The sequence below is a fragment of the Lissotriton helveticus genome, chromosome 1_1 (genome assembly GCF_964261635.1).
Source record: "Lissotriton helveticus chromosome 1_1, aLisHel1.1, whole genome shotgun sequence".
NCBI lineage: Eukaryota > Metazoa > Chordata > Amphibia > Caudata > Salamandridae > Lissotriton > Lissotriton helveticus.
Genome location: NC_136057.1, coordinates 1,031,470,863 through 1,031,486,414, shown reverse-complemented (window position 1 = coordinate 1,031,486,414; position 15,552 = coordinate 1,031,470,863). Strand labels below are relative to the sequence as shown.

The following is a 15,552-nucleotide window of genomic DNA, read 5'->3' as shown; positions in this document are numbered from 1 at the left end:
TATACCTGGGCCACCTTGTAGGTGGAGGCCAGGTTCAGCCCTTGGAGAGCAAGATACAGGCCATCAAGGACTGGGCTCCTCCAACCACCCAGACTCAGGTTCGAGCTTTCTTGGGCCTGACTGGTTACTATAGGAAATTTGTCAAGAATTATGGGTCCATTGTGACTCCACTTAATGACCTGACAAGTAAAAAGATGCCTAAGAAAGTTCAGTGGACAGCAAGCTGTCAGAAAGCATTTGATGACCTAAAGCAGGCCATGTGCACAGCACCTATCCTAAAGAGTCCAGACTACTCCAAGACCTTCATTGTCCAAACAGATGCTTCTGAGTTGGGTGTGGGAGCTGTTCTATCTCAGCTGAATTTTGATGGTAACGACCAGCCCATTGCTTTTATTAGCAGAAGGCTGACCCCCAGAGAGAAAAATTAGTCAGCTTTTGAGAGGGAGGCCTTTGCTGTGGTGTGGGCCCTGAAAAAGTTGAGGTCATACTTGTTTGGCACTCACTTTAAGATTCAGACCGACCATAAGCCCCTCTTATGGCTAAATCAGATGAAGGGTGAAAACCCCAAACTACTTAGGTGGTCCATTTCCCTACAGGGGATGGATTTTACAGTGGAGCATAGACCTGGTACTGATCATGGCAATGCTGATGGGCTCTCCAGGTATTTCCACTTAGAGCAAGAAGACTCACCTGGTCAAGGTTAGCTTATTGTCCCAAAGTTTGGGGGGGGGGGGGTCATGTAGGAGAGTAGGGTCTGCAATCCTATGATCACCCAGATTTTTGCTTTTTGCTTCACTGGTTTACGACTTTCCCTGGCTGTGGGCCTGCTAATCAGACCCACAGCCTAGCTGTTCTCTCTACTCCACATTGTACCCAGGTGCTGAATTGGCACTGGGTCCTCTCTTGTGTCCCTGTAACCAGGGCAGAGGTGTACCCAGAAGTCTCCCAGGGGCTGCAGCATGTATTATGCCACCCCTGGGTTGACTAACTAAACCAGACACAACTGGCTGCTTGACAGCTGGGGCAAGGTGGTGTAATCACCCTTTGCTTTAGATATAGTATTCCTATATCTAAACCTAAAATGGACACATATATTCCTATCAGTCACTCCTATGGCAGGCCTTAACAATCCTGAAGGCAGAGTGCGTGGAATAATGTGAAATGGTGCTCTGGCATGAGCTGAGCCCGTTTGCAGCTTGCAGAACCAAGTCCTAATAGCTGTTCCATGATAACGCTATACCATATACTCTTAAGTGCATTATGTACCTCGTGGTCATCTGCTAACTTTGGTATAACATTATCAAAACATGTCGAGTAAGGTGTCGTACGAATTGGAATACTAACCCCTCGCCAATTCTGGCGACGGGGTTAGCATTCCACCCTTCTAGAGGGACACGACATGTATGTAACCTGTAACCCCGGTTAAAGTCAGACATAGCCTCAGCTCCACAAGATGGATGCTGCCACCAAGACACAAGTCTGCCCTCCTGCTGCTGGGAGTCCTCCCAGCGCGGGAGGCAAGGACAAAGGGTTTCCTGCCAGGGGCGGTGCCAGCACAGTCCCAGACAGGATTTTGTGTATCCTAGGTAGGCAGGGCTTTAGAGGAAGGTGACTGCAAGTGGCACCCCGGTGCTCACTGTGCATATGCCGGCTTGAACCAGTTCCAGGGGCACACCAGCCCCTGAGCTGGGGAAAGCCCGGCATGGGAGAGGGGTGTAACCACCCCCCTTCCTAGTCCCATCCATAGGGCAGGACTTAGTCGCGTGCCAGCCCCCTTTTGCAGGATAAAGGTAGGAGCAGGCCCCCTTCCAAATCAGATCATCTTTGAATCCTGAACAGACTTTCCACAAAAGGAACTCAAGACTCTTCTCAAGATTTCTCCCTTGTGACTAAGGAGTAGTCACCCTGCAGCAGCAGGCATCATCCAAGCATCGCGGTCTGCTGCAAGTCTCTCCTCCGGATCAAGACTGCCCAGCTCGACGAGAACCGGCTTCCCTGGCACCTCTGACCTCTACCTGCATCTTCAGCCCAGCTGAGACCCGTGGGTGTGACGAGACCTCGAGGGACCGGCCATCTTCAATACTGCACGACGCTTGCCCAGCACGACTCCCGAGTGACCCTCGACCGAGTGCTTTGGGGTAAGAGAAGCCCCGACCCTGAGCAGCTCCAGCACCGAAGTTCAGCCCCCTTGCATCCACGAGATCTGCGTGGGGCCCTTCTGCTCTTTGCTGCTCACCGCGTTGTCCAGGTCACTTGCCCGTTGGCTAGTGGCCCTCTGACGACGAACTTCGACGACAAACACCGCTGGTCTGGTTGCTCCAGACTGGCCCTTGCTCCCCTCCAACAGAGGAGCACCCTGGACCCTCCTGGTCCACTCCAGACGCCATTTTAAGTCCACCGCGTGGGCTTGCATTTGCCAAGACTTGTTGCCCCAATCCTGGGTCCAGCGACGTCGACAGCAGATATCTTCGTGGGACAGCTCGCACCTCCATCCTGGTCGCCGACAACGCCTCCTGGTCCGAGAGACTGCAGAGCCCAGCAGCGCCCACTCACCTGGTCGAGGTGACTTCGTCCGGTGCCACTCTGGTGCCCACCTAAATCACTGGCTAGTGATTCAGAACTTGGTCCCCTCTGCTTACAGGTCTTCCTCTTCCCCGATCCAGGCTTGGATCCCCAAGAACTTCTTCACTGGTCGCCTGCCAGCAACTTCTTCCTTCAGGCTCCTGGTTCATCAACGAAGAAACCCGACGACATTTGAACCCTATGCAGCCGCAGCCCCTGGGCTAGGTAAACCGAGTACCCCGGTGCTCCAGCGTAGACCAACTCTCTAAGTGTCTAGATCCACTTTCGTTTTTGACCTACCTAGTCGGGTTCGCCCGAAAACACTAACTTTGCTTTTACTAGGTTCCATAGACGTTTTCCCGCCTTACGCGTGAGAGTTCCCACTCTGCACACGACGTCCCTAGGCCTCCTGCTTGTAATCTAAAGGTTCAGTAGTCCAGTCCTAGCGATCCTAAAGCCTATGAGAATAGTTACTTACCTGCTAGTAATTCGCATTCCACTTTTGTAGTATATGGTTTTTCGTGCCCCTCGGGCATTTGTGTAAATTGTGCTTTCTTTAAGAGTTTTGTTGTGTGCTTAGCTCCCTGTCTCATAAAGAGCCAGGGTAGTCTTGTTATAAATAAATATACTTTATTTTTTATAACAACTTGTGTGGTGTCCTTTCACTTGGTGTTCAAGGGGTAAATGTGATGGTAAAACAGCTGGCTTAACACGCCCTCTAGAGTTTAGCCTAAAGACTGCACGTGTCCATGCTACTAGGATAGCTGGTCTATCAGGTTGACTTACAACCAGACATCAATAAGGGTTGTTTGGACTGATACATAGTGTTCACTAGAATAGTGAGCACTGCATATCAGGCCAACTTCTCACAATCTGCATCAGTAGCCGGGTCCTTGAAGGCTTCCTTCCCCTGGTCTGTGATACTCTTTAGCATGGGCAAGAACTGGCTTCTTGTTTGCGTGGGGAGCAATGTTTCCAGCAGGAATTCTGCTTTTGGCTTCTCCTCTTCCAGCTTAACTCCATAAGCTGCTGCAGCCTTCCTGACCACCTCATTGTATGCCCCAATGTCATCCGGTGGCGAAGGCCTCGAGGGGTATGTCTCCACAGCCTCCTCCGGGTTTTCGGCCTCTATGTCCTGCCATTCCTGGTCTTGGGCCGTCGAGGAACCTGAGCCGTAGCTTGACTGCTGCTCCCCGTAATCCCCTTCTGTGTAATAGAGGTCTTCTTCCTCTTCGTTCTCCGAGGGGTCCGGAGTTTTCGGCGTCTCTTCGACGTCAAACTCCTCGTGCTCCTGCGCCTCAGCGACGGCCGTTGCCGGCTTCGAGGGGATCCTGTAACTTCTCATCTTTTCATCGAAGTCCTTCTTTCTCTGAAGGATGTTCTCCATTTCGGCCTCGAGCCTTCTTTTCTTTCTCTGCATCTCTGCGGCCTGCTCGTCATCGAGCGTTTCGGCTGCTCTTTTCGACGACGTCGAAGCTTTCTTCGGCTCCTTTTCCTTCGAAGTCAAAGACCCTTTTTTGGGGGCTTGCTTCGACGACCTTTGCTTTTCGCTGGTCTTCAGCCTCCGGGAGTCCTTCTCGAAGGATCCGCTGGGCTCTTTTTCGGAGGATGCAGCTTCGGTCGTCGAAGTTTTCGGCGCCGGTGCTCCTTTCGAGGCTCTGGGCTCTGACTTTCGAGAGTCTGCCTCTGGCTTTCGAGGCCCTGTGGGAGTTTTCGGGGTCGTAGACTCTGCTACCTTGTCAGGCGTTTTCTTATCTCTGCAACCGTGAAGTCATCTGGACCTTCGGCGATGTTGTCCTCGTCGTCGGTGGAGAAGCCCAGTTCGTAAAGCGTCGGGGCCTGGACCTTGCCCTGCATCGTGTGGTGAGCTGTGCTCTGTCTCTCTCGAACTCGGAGTGTCTTCGGCTTGAAGACGGAGCAGGCGTTGCAGTCTCTGCTCTCGTGGTCGATTGGCAGGCAGAGGTTGCAGACCGGGTGCTGGTCCTTCTGCGCGAACTTGTGGTGGCAGTTTTTGCAGAATTTAAAGGGTGTCTTTTACATCCCTGCGCTCAGGGGGCCCCATGTGTGCGCATTCCTCCAAGGACGTCGAAGATCTCGAGGTTCTTTCCTTTCTTCGTCGTCTCTTCTCTGATGGTCTTCTTCTCCCAATCTTCTCAGGTCTTTACCGTCGAAGAGTTGCTGTATTTCCTTCTTTTCTCCTCCAAAACTTCTGGAGCTTCACGTGACGATCCAGACCCAACGGCGGAAAAAAGAATCTGAAAATGGCGCCCAAGGGTGGTAGCTTCCGCCGGAAGCACGCCGACGTCACCGAAGGTACACCAAATGGTGGGACGTCGACGCCCACCTGGGCTACAAAAAAAAAAAAAAAAATACAAAAAAAACAAAAAAAAAAGAGAAAAAAAGACTACGATTCCGGACCCAACCGCCAGATTGCGGAATATGCACAGCATAGTGAATCCAGAAAGATTCACGCTGCAAAATTTGTCTCCACTCTGCCAGGTAGTTCTGAATGCTTCCCCCCACCGGAGTGGGTAACAGAACAGGGGGAAGTAATCCCACAGGGCTTAGACCCAGCCGGGCCCCAATTCCCCGATTTGGACTGTTGGTTGCCTCTGCACCTCCGACGCCTTTAGAAGGGCTGCCTCTGACATTGTTGCTGCTGCTGCTTTTGCCCAGCTTGGCGACCCTGCCCGCGTTGGAACCGCTGGGAGGTATATCGCCGTTGGTAAGGACGGAAAGTCTTCCGCTGTTCCTTGGGCTTCTCCAAGCCCACAGCCGGAGTGTCTCAACTTCCGCCTTCATGCGAGCCATTTCCTCGTCCGCATGGGCCCCAAAGAGCGTGGAAGCCGAAAAAGGGCAGGTTGGCAATTCGCTGCTGTGCTTCCGGCTTGAGGAGGTAAGCCGCAGCCAGGCGTGCCGCCTCAAAGTCACCCCGTGACAGTATCCATGGGCTGCTAAGAGTGATGTGTCTGCAGCCGAACTGATGATATGGTTTGACACCATCATTCCTTCATTAAGAACCTCCTGAAAGTCCTCACGTTTGTATCTACAGAGGAGTTCAATAAATTGCTGGAGGGACTCCCACAAGGAGAGGCAATAGCGTCCCAATAGGGCAATCGAACTTGCTGCCTTCATGTAAGTGGATGCCGTACTGCAGACCTTCCTCCTCGCTGAGTCCAGTTTTCAGCTTTCTTTGTCTGGTGGCACCGTAGACGATGGAGCCGTAGAGTGCTGTTTCTTTGCCGCCACCACTATAACCGAGTCCGGAGGAGGATCCGTGTGCAGGAATGCGGGGTCCGTGTCCGGGGGCCTGTATTTCTTCTGAAGTCGAGATGGAGCTGTCTTCGTAGAGGTAGAGGTCAGAAAAAGTTCCATAGCCGGTTCCCCCAAACCAGGCACTAGAGGAAGCAGGGGACGTGAGAGTTGCTTCTGTTGCAGCGTCTCGAACATCACAGAAGTAGAAGGGGTAGGGGCAGTCAGTGCAATCCCCAGCTTAGCCCCTCCCCTCAGCAACACATCGTGAAAGGTAGCGATGTCATCAACTGGAGACACCCTCGTGGGAGGCGAGTCTAAGGTCGGCGAATATCTCCCACCACTAGAGGAATCCATGTCTCTAGTGTATCTGGAGTGTGATCTCTCCCGGTGGCGACGATGTCGATACCTTGTGGAGGACCTGTGCCGGCTACAAGAACAATGTTGCGGTCTGGAGCAATATCTCGGCCTTCTGGGCACAGGTGGCATCACTGGCACCGGTGGTTGAGGTGGCGGTGGTCTGGGCGGAAGAGGAGGTGTAGGCAGAGGAGGAGGTGGAGTCGGAATCCGAGGCGGCGACAGACGCAGAACCACCAGTCGGTCCATCCCCGGAGACCTAGTTGGTGAATAGGTCCTGGAGTATTCAGAGTCTGTGAACGAGTCACTCTTCTCCTCTTACGGGCCGGCCTTGAAGAAGGTGCCCTGGAGGCCGTGTCCCCTGATGGAGACCGCCTGCGCCGCTCCGACTCGGAGCTGCCAGACTTAGTAATGCTGACCACTGAGCGTGACCTGCTCCTTGAAGGAGTCCTCTTTCCTGGACGTCTACTTTCTCCTCGACGTCGATTTGCTGTGCGACGTCGACTGACCTCTCGGCGTCGGCGAAGATCTCCTTCTCGACGCCAACCTGCGCGTTGACATTGACGGCGAACAGCGGTGTCGCCTCAACGGCGAGCGCCGATGCCTTCGGGACACAGATAGACGATGATGTGTAGACGTCGTCTGCGAAGTCCTCGACGTCTACATCGTCCAAGGTCTCAACGTCCTTCCCCCTCGACGCCGAGCGTCGACATCATTTAGCCCTGGGTCGACGGGGAACATATCGTCACCATACCTTTCGACGTCGTAGCCATCGACGGCGACCGGGACAGATGTCTTTTCTGGGCCTTCTTGCGACTGGGGAGCCCCCAGCGGCCGAATCACGGGCAGTGGAAGCAGATCGAATCCCTCCACGCCCGAGGTCCCACCTGTATCCTGATGTCTTCTTTGCTCCAGGCCTTGAAGACAAATCTTCTCCCTGTCACGCAGGGTCCTCCTGGAGAATGCCTTGCAGATGACACAGGAGTCAGGAACATGAGAAGATGGAAGACCGAGTAGGCACACTCTGTGAGAGTCTGACTTGGCCTTCTTCCTGCCACACTCAGGGCACTTGTCAAATAAAGTTGGCATTTTGACAAGAAAGAGGTGGCTTAGCTGCTCAAAAAGACAGCAAAAGGAAGAGAAAGACCACAGACGTCGAGTGAAACACTAAAACATTTCAAAAAGCTCCAAAAAATTGTAGTTATACCAATAAAGGTAGAGCTCAATGTTCCAGGGTCCTGCTAGCAGGAGCCAGGTAAAAAGAACTGAAAGTAACTCGCCTTTGGCTGTGCATCATGGGATACCGAGGGTCTCTGGAGGGTTCCTCAAAGGCACGGTATCCCTTTTCCAAACACATAATGGCAGCCAATGGGGCTTGTCTGTCCAACCCTTCCTCTCTATCATGACAAGGGATTTTTGTGAAGGGGAGTTTCTCTATGTGTAAAGCTCTGTAAAATGTGTACATTTCTATATTATTTGGCTCTCCTTTTTCACTTCAGGATGAAGTGCTGGCCAATGTAGCCTTGTTAATGTCAGGCTGCATTATTTCTCTTTCATTTTCTTTAAGTGTCTATGCAGGACTGCAGAAGAAGACAACTTAAGAGACTATTTTGATTGCTCCAGGGTCGCCGCACATGGGCAGGACTAGTCACAGATTATGACTATACACAGAGATCCCCTACTACAGAAAATCAGATGTTTCAAGGCACCCCTGCACCAGACGCCCCACGGCCTTGTGTGCCCAAACCAACCATGCCTAACCAACCCACGACATCCCAACTTACCCCTCAAAGTGGTGGTCGCACCTGGAAGATCCTCTCCCAGAGCCTGCAGTGTTTCTTTGTGCCGGGGGTTCTCCACTAGAAACAGGGCACCAGACCTCAAAACCGCACCCTGCCGCCCTAGTGCCGCAAATTTGGTCCCCAACGTGCCCTGAGCTAAACCCTAGGAGTTTTGCTCCCACAACCTTGTGGCCTGCTTGCCAGCAGCCACCAACCAGTGCCGCTGAGGGTGCAATTCCAGTGCATTACTGACCCTGGGAAACCCCCGAGTCGAACCCCAGAACCTTAACTCCCACAGTCGTTTACTTACCTGCAAACCGATAACCTGTTTTTCCTCCATAGGATAACATTGACAATTTTCCCTCCTAAAAACGACTAAGTGTGGAGTTTTGAAGACTAAAGATACTCTTTAAAAATCGTACAAATAACCGTAACAGAAGATGCCCCAAACGGTAGGAAAAAGTGTGGGGGTCATGGAATACGTACAGGTTTGAAATTTGTGATCCCCCATCGGATGCGGAAGAAATTGCCTCGGACTCAGAAGGAGATCGAGAACTCAGGAAGACGACACAAGCATTGGGATTTGACAAATGTGCAATTGGTGTGTATTTGTGAATGTATAATATCAGCTGATGGTTTTAACTGCGGGCTATTGCAATGTGAGAAATGTAAGTGCTCCAGAATGTTTTTCTTCTGTTTGCCATATACACTTAATAAAATGTTTTTTTTTTTTTAAATCGTACAAATAACAAAAACATGTTCTCACCTGTTTGCAGGACACGTCCCAGTGCTGAATCTAGGCATCCAGCACAGAGTTTGTTGAAAAAGCCTATTCATTTCAATGTATAGCTCCAAAAAGTAAGTGTGGAGTCTTGAAATCTGAAAATATTATTTAAAAATCACCAGAATAACAAAAACGCATTTACTCACCTGTTTTCAGGAAATGTCCCAGTGCTGAATCTAGGCATCCAGCATTGAGTTAGAAAAAGTAACGTAAAAGTAACTTACCTGTAATTTACTGAAAAAGCCTATTAATTCCAATATACTGAATTTGCTAAGTGTTGCAACCTGCTGCATCCCCTGTAAATCAAACAAAGTACAATTCCTATTGCATTTTCAAACTGTTCTATAACCAGTAACTTATTACTGAAAAGTATTTAATGCTTACCTGTGCAAGGCTTGCTTGGTTCTAAAAATAAGCAACAGTTTTATTTTATACAAAAACAATTGGCCTGGAGTTCAGTTCCTGAGTGTGTGAATACATTTGCTGAGTGTGTAAATCAAATGCTTAACACTGTCCTCTGATACTGCCTTTCTGCTCGACCAAGCTACCACTATTCGAGGGTAAGGTTCTATCTAACTTTAACCTCTGCAGACACTTGGCTCTATACACACTATACCTCATTTTTGTGTAGTATATATAGAGCCAGTTTCTTACACCTATTTACTGGTGGGCAAAAGCAAGATTAGACTGAGGTGTCTGTTAAAAGGGAGAAGCGGCTCTGGATGTCTGTGCAGGCTGCAGAACTGCAGACAGCACAACTGTCGTAATCTCAATGGCCAGGAGCTGTAGGTCCAAAACTTAGGCCACACACTGGATGACTATAGCAAAATAAGAAATTCCTCTCATGAGTGAACGGTGGAATACAATCCACTGTCAGAGAAGGTGTACAAACCACTTGGCATCTGTAAGTCCATGTACACATTAGCCTCCTAAAACTGGGCAACATCTGAATCAATTCCATTGACATCTGAGAATATCCAGGCACTGAACAGCGTATGAGCCATATATATTGTGTACTGCTTGTGGGTTATTTCCTGGCAGGGGGAAGTGTTGGGTCCAAGTCAGAATGAGACTGGACTGTTTGTGGAGTACGACTTAACTTTGAACAAGTAGGACTTCTTTTAGAGTCCAACAAAATAATCGGGTTCTCCTCAGGTGTTGAAGCTGGTGTCAACATGGCAGGAAACGGTGTAGGTCTTGATGCCAGGATTGAAGTCTTGTTGGGCGTCAGCCCGGAGGTGGGGCAAGACACCGCCACAGTGTCAATAGGCAGACAGTCGAGGAATGATCTGCCGATGGTAACTTGACCGCATACCTCCGCGGATCCGTCGGGCCCCAAAGACATACCACAGGAAGTCGAAAGGGTGCTAAATATGCAAAGCATGGCTGGTTGAACACCTCAATCTGCTGCAACGCCACCAGGAAACTTCAGGTGCATCAGAATGAGGTATTATACGAATTTCTCAGTATGGGACCAGGACTGAGAAACACCTTGACGTCCATTCAACAATGGGAGGAATCCCGCTTTCGTTAATTGAATTTATTTTTCTAGGACTTATTTGAGAGCTTTGAATGGAAAGAGAATCTGCTGCAAGAACAACCTTGGAAGCAGGTCAGCACCCTTTGACCAGGAGCAGGACTTCTGCACCTTCTGTTGGTATTCAGCAACTGAGTTTGGCTTTATGGTTCCAGCCTGCCTTGCGGTTCAATGGGCCGCAGACCTCGTAAGCCATGACCCTAGACAACACAGGTAGACTTCGTGGTGATCTGTTACAGACATGTGCTTGGGACAGTCCCATTAAGGTCAAAACCCTGTTTTAGGTGAGGGTATGTTCACTAAAAAGAAATGTTGGCATCAAAAAATTCAGATGAGGAAAAGACATGGGAGCGTACTCCAGGTCTTTGTCTGAAGGCGTAGAAAAAAAGGAGCTCACCTCAGCACGATGCAAGACAAAGCTGATGCTGAGCAGCACAACTCTACCTACCAGCACACAGGAAAAAATGCTATGAAAAGTCTCTGGATTGAGTTTCGAACTAGGGGGGATTCATAAGGTAAGGAGTCGGAGGTCAGTAGTATCCATCAGAAAACCGACAGTTACTATCCGACCAAATGCTACAAGGGATGGCTGTGACATGATTACATTACACAGAGATCAGCAAGTCAATCAACTTTCATGTCACTAATAAATAGATACAACATAGAGGCTGCCTCGAAAAGGATCACAGAGAACGAAAGAAGTCCCATATTACCTTTCCCACAATGTCCACTTTAGCCTCTAACGTACCATTCCCTAACCAGAACACCAAGGATGCACTGGTACCATAGGAGTATTTCATCATTCCTGCCAAATCACATTTATTGATTATAATACCTTATATGGAGAAAACATCTGCTTATAGGACATTTTAAAGCAACACAATAGCGCCACAAACACTACTGTAATGAAATACATTAATGTAAAGGCTAACAAGTCAAAATGTACAAAAATAAATACAAAATGCAATAAATGTCTAAGTATGAAATGCAGTCACAGGCTTGCTGAGGAGAACGTTAGATACACTTATAAGCCTATTGCATTTCTATTAAAACAAATACATGTAAATGAAAGGATGAACACTCACCCAGAAACTGTGGGTTGCGATCTACTACCTCACTCATTTCCCCCACCAGCTCTATGCTTGTGTATCTGACAGCAGTATGCACAGTTTCTGGTAGTCGCACAACGCCATCCAAAACTTCTACAAGAGTGGGATTATTCTCTCTGAAAATAAATAGTGTTTCACAATTATTACCTGAAATTCAGAAACAGTAATTAAGTCAAACAATGATAATCAGTGGATAATAAAGGGATGGGAGAAGAAGAACAATAGTTACTTACCTGTAATCTGTGGTTCTCCAGTATTGGTGTCTTTCATAGATTCACATGCCTGAATGATTCCCCGTCGTCCGAGTGGGAGTCCAATGGTACATAAAAAAGCAATAATATGCCATAATTACATAGAAACAACCTGGTAAAACCAACCAGGAAGTAAAGTAGCCCAAGCTACAGGAGAAATAACCTCCACATCCATGACTATCCTAGTCATTTTGTATAGTCCAAACTGCAGCCAATCAGGCGACAGCACCCACCAGAAGGTTCTCCCCGGAGGCTCAGGGTCTCAGATTTTCTCGCAAAGGAGTGATAACAATAGTAGCCTAGAGCCTCCAAGGGGAGGTGGGCGGGTGCATTTGAATCTATGAAAGACACCAATACTGGAGAACCACAGATTACAGGTAAGTAACTATTGTTCTTCTCCAGTATTGGGGTGTCTTTCATCGATTCACATGCCTGAATCAGAGTAGAGAGCAGTATATATACGTGTTTGGCAGACGCTACTTGCAGTAAAGCTTGCATATAAGAGATGCCCATAATATACAATATATAATCATGCAGAAATGCAGTTACATGAGCATGCATAAAAGACCAATAAAGCAGAACAAGAGTCTGGCAGCAAAAGAGGAGGTGGGAAACAGAGGCTCACCTTATTTTAAAAGATTACGCAGAACTGCTTGACCCACTGAAGCATCGGTCTCGCTGGCTGCATCCAAACAGTAGTGTTTGGTGAAAGTATGGCGGCTGGCCCATGTTGCCGCTCTGCAGATGTGCTGGAGAGGGACTCCAGCGAAAAGAGCAGTTGATGAAGACACGGCTCTCGTAGAGTGTGCTCTTGGAGTTGCTTGCAAAGGTCTTCCTGCTTGTGTATGGCACAAATCGATAGTTGCAGAAATCCATCTTGCAACTGTTAGTTTAGATACTGCTTGGCCCTTACGGATTCCTCCATAGGCGATAAACAGCTGATCAGTTTTACGTAAAGTGGCTGTCTTTTGTAAATAGAACTTTAAACACCTCTTAATGTCCAGTGAATGCAATGCCCATTCCGCAGGAGATTGTGGGTTAGGAAAAAATGTCTTTAGGATGACTGGCTCATTTAGGTGAAAGTCTAAAGGCACCTTAGGCATGAATTTTGGGTTTGTGCGGAGCATCACTGAGTCATGTGCGAACTGTAAGAAAGGTGGATGAACTGTCAAAGCCTGGATATCGCCGACTCTTCTAGAGGAAGTCAAGGCCAATAAAAGTGACACCTTTCATGTAAGGAATTTCAAATCTACTCTGTGTATCGGTTCAAAAGGATGGCGCATGAGCTGCGCTAATACTACATTGAGATGCCACGATGGTGGTGGACGACGTACGGGAGGAAACATTCTAAAAAGTCCCTTGAAGACTTGTTGTATTATTCTTGAAGAATAAAGTGAGGTGGACCCATCTTGTCTGTACCTTGAAATTGGTGCTAGGAAACTTTCAGTGTTGCATGCGACAACCCCGACTTTGCCAGGTGCAAGAAAAAAGGTAAGATTTGCTCTGGTGTAGCTAGAAAAGGATGAAGCCCAGCTGAAAGACACCAAATACAGAATCTCTTCCATTTAAGTCTGTATGTTTTAACGGTAGCAGGTGATCTTGCTTTGGCCAGTACTTTGTTGCAATCTGCAGGGATATTCAGATGGGAAAATTCAAAGTACTCAGGCGCCAGGCCGCTAACTTCAGAGATGCTGGGTCTGGATGGAAGATCTGACCATCCTGGATGGAAAGGAGGTCCGGAATTGGCCAGAGCTGAATAGGTTCGCACTCTGATAGGAGAAGGAGCTCGGTGAACCAGTATTGGCGAGGCCACCTGGGGGCAATGAGAATCAGTCGACACGGTTCCTTCTTCATCTTCCGCAGGACCCTGGGAACCATTGGTATCGGAGGAAAGGGGTAAGCAAATTCTGGAGACCAGTTGATTGAAAACACATTCCCCTGAGAGTCTTTTTGGGATGCCAGCTTGCAAAGAACCGGCATTTGCTGTTCTTCCTGGTCGCAAAAAGGTCTAGATCTGGAAGACCCCACTGTTGAAAAATCCGATCCAAAGTTTGCTGATGGAGTTCCCACTCGTGATTTGACACTGTTGTCCTGCTGAGAGTGTCCGCAAGGACGTTTGCCGTTCCCGGTACATGATTCGCTTGAAGATTTATTCTGTGTCGTATCGCCCATTCCAACAGCTGTTGGGCTTCCTGAGACAAAGGAGCCGATCTTGTGCCCCCTTGCTTGTTCACATTGTACATACTCGTCGTATTGTCTGTGCGAACCAATACTGTGGCTCCCTGAATGACTGCGCGAAAGGCCTTGAGGGCTAGGAAAATGTCTCTGAGTTCTAACAGATTAATGTGCCATCGTTTCTGCTGAGGACTCCACTTGCCACTGATTGTTAGTCCCTGAAGATGAGCTCTCCATCCTTCGAGGGATGCGTCTGTGGTAATTGTAAAGGTTGGAGCGTCCTGAAGGAACGCACAACCTTGTTTCAAATTTTTTTCTCTGTGTCCACCAGCGAAGGGCATCTCTCATGCGAGTGGTGATCTGGATGAGATCCTCGAATGAGCCTGAGACCTGCAACCATTGCCGGCTGAGTTCTTCCTGAAGAGGTCTCATTCTCAGACGGCAATTTGGTATCAAGGGAATGCAAGACGATACCATCCCTAGAAAGGATTTGAAGTGTCGGACAGAAATTGACTTTCTTAAAAGTAGATTCCGAGCCATGTTTTGTATCTTTCTTGGTCTTTCGTCCGATACAAACGCTTGGAGCCGCTGAGTGTCCAGTGTCGCCCCCAGGAAAGCTTGTCTTTGGGATGGAACTAACTGATTTGCTGACGTTGATGGACAGACCCAGAGACTGAAAGAGTATCAGACACCGATGTAACTGGTTGTCTGCGTAAGATTTTGCCTTGATAAGGCAATCGTACAAGTAAGGAAAAATTTGTATTCCCTCCCGCCGGAGGTGTGCTGCTACCGGCGCCAGGACTTTTGTAAATACCCTGGGTGCTGAGCGTAGTCCAAAGGGAAGGACCCTGAACTGATAATCCCTGCCAGCCACTCTGAATCGCAGAAACTTTCAGTGACGAGGTAAGATGGGGATGTGGAAATATGCATCTTGGAGATCCAAGGTCACCATGTAGTCTCCCACTGATAGAAGATGCAATATTTCCTGTAGCGACAGCATTCGGAATGTTAGCCTTTTCAGAAATTTGTTTAAAGCACGGAGATCTAGAATTGGACGCCATTCTCATGACTTTATCTTCATTAGAAAGAATCTGGAATAGAATCCCATTCCTCTCAGATGCTGAGGAACTTTTTCGATCGCTCCTTTTTTCAACATCAAATTGATTTGGGCAAACAGCTCCTTGAGATGAGCTGGAGGTGGGCCCTTTGTGGGAACGTTTGGAGGAAACTTTTCGAATTCGAGGGCATGGTCCTATGCCACAATGTCCAGGACCCATCTGTCCGATGTTATCGATAACCATTTTGAGTAGAATTTCGATATGTGTCCTTCAATTTTTTCGTGAGATTGCGGTAGAAGCGGTGGCAGGTGACAAGGCTCATTGCCGTTTATCCTTTCCGCGATAAGCAGGTTTTCTCTTGTTCTGGGAGTAGTTGGTGTTGCCGTAGGCCTGATAACGTTGGCCTTGGTAGCGTTGATTTCTCTGTCTGTAGGAGGACTGTTGACTATATCCTCCCCTGTTAGAGAACGAACCTCGAACGCGCCTCGAAAGGGCGGCTTACGAAATTGTAGGGTGCCCAGGGATCTAGCCGTCTCCGTGTCCTTTTTGATTGTCTGCAGTGCTTCTTCCACTTGCGGACCAAGCAGATGCTCTCCGTCGTAAGGCATGTCCAATACCTTGGCTTGGACCTCTTGGCGGAACGAAGTGGACTTAAGCCAACCTTGCCTGCGTAAGACGGCAGCCCC

The 15,552-nt window shown here is 48.8% G+C and overlaps 1 protein-coding gene across 3 annotated transcripts in view; it reads right to left on the bottom strand.

Annotated features, from left to right (window-relative positions):
• Window positions 1–15,552, bottom strand: part of TNPO3 (transportin 3) — a 1,288,661-nt gene that overhangs the window by 626,440 nt on the left and 646,669 nt on the right. For all 3 annotated transcript variants that reach the window (XM_078677788.1, XM_078677785.1, XM_078677786.1), the window contains exon 11: window positions 11,359–11,498. In XM_078677788.1, coding sequence (XP_078533914.1) covers window positions 11,359–11,498 — 140 coding nt within the window. The remainder of the gene's footprint in view (window positions 1–11,358; window positions 11,499–15,552) is intronic.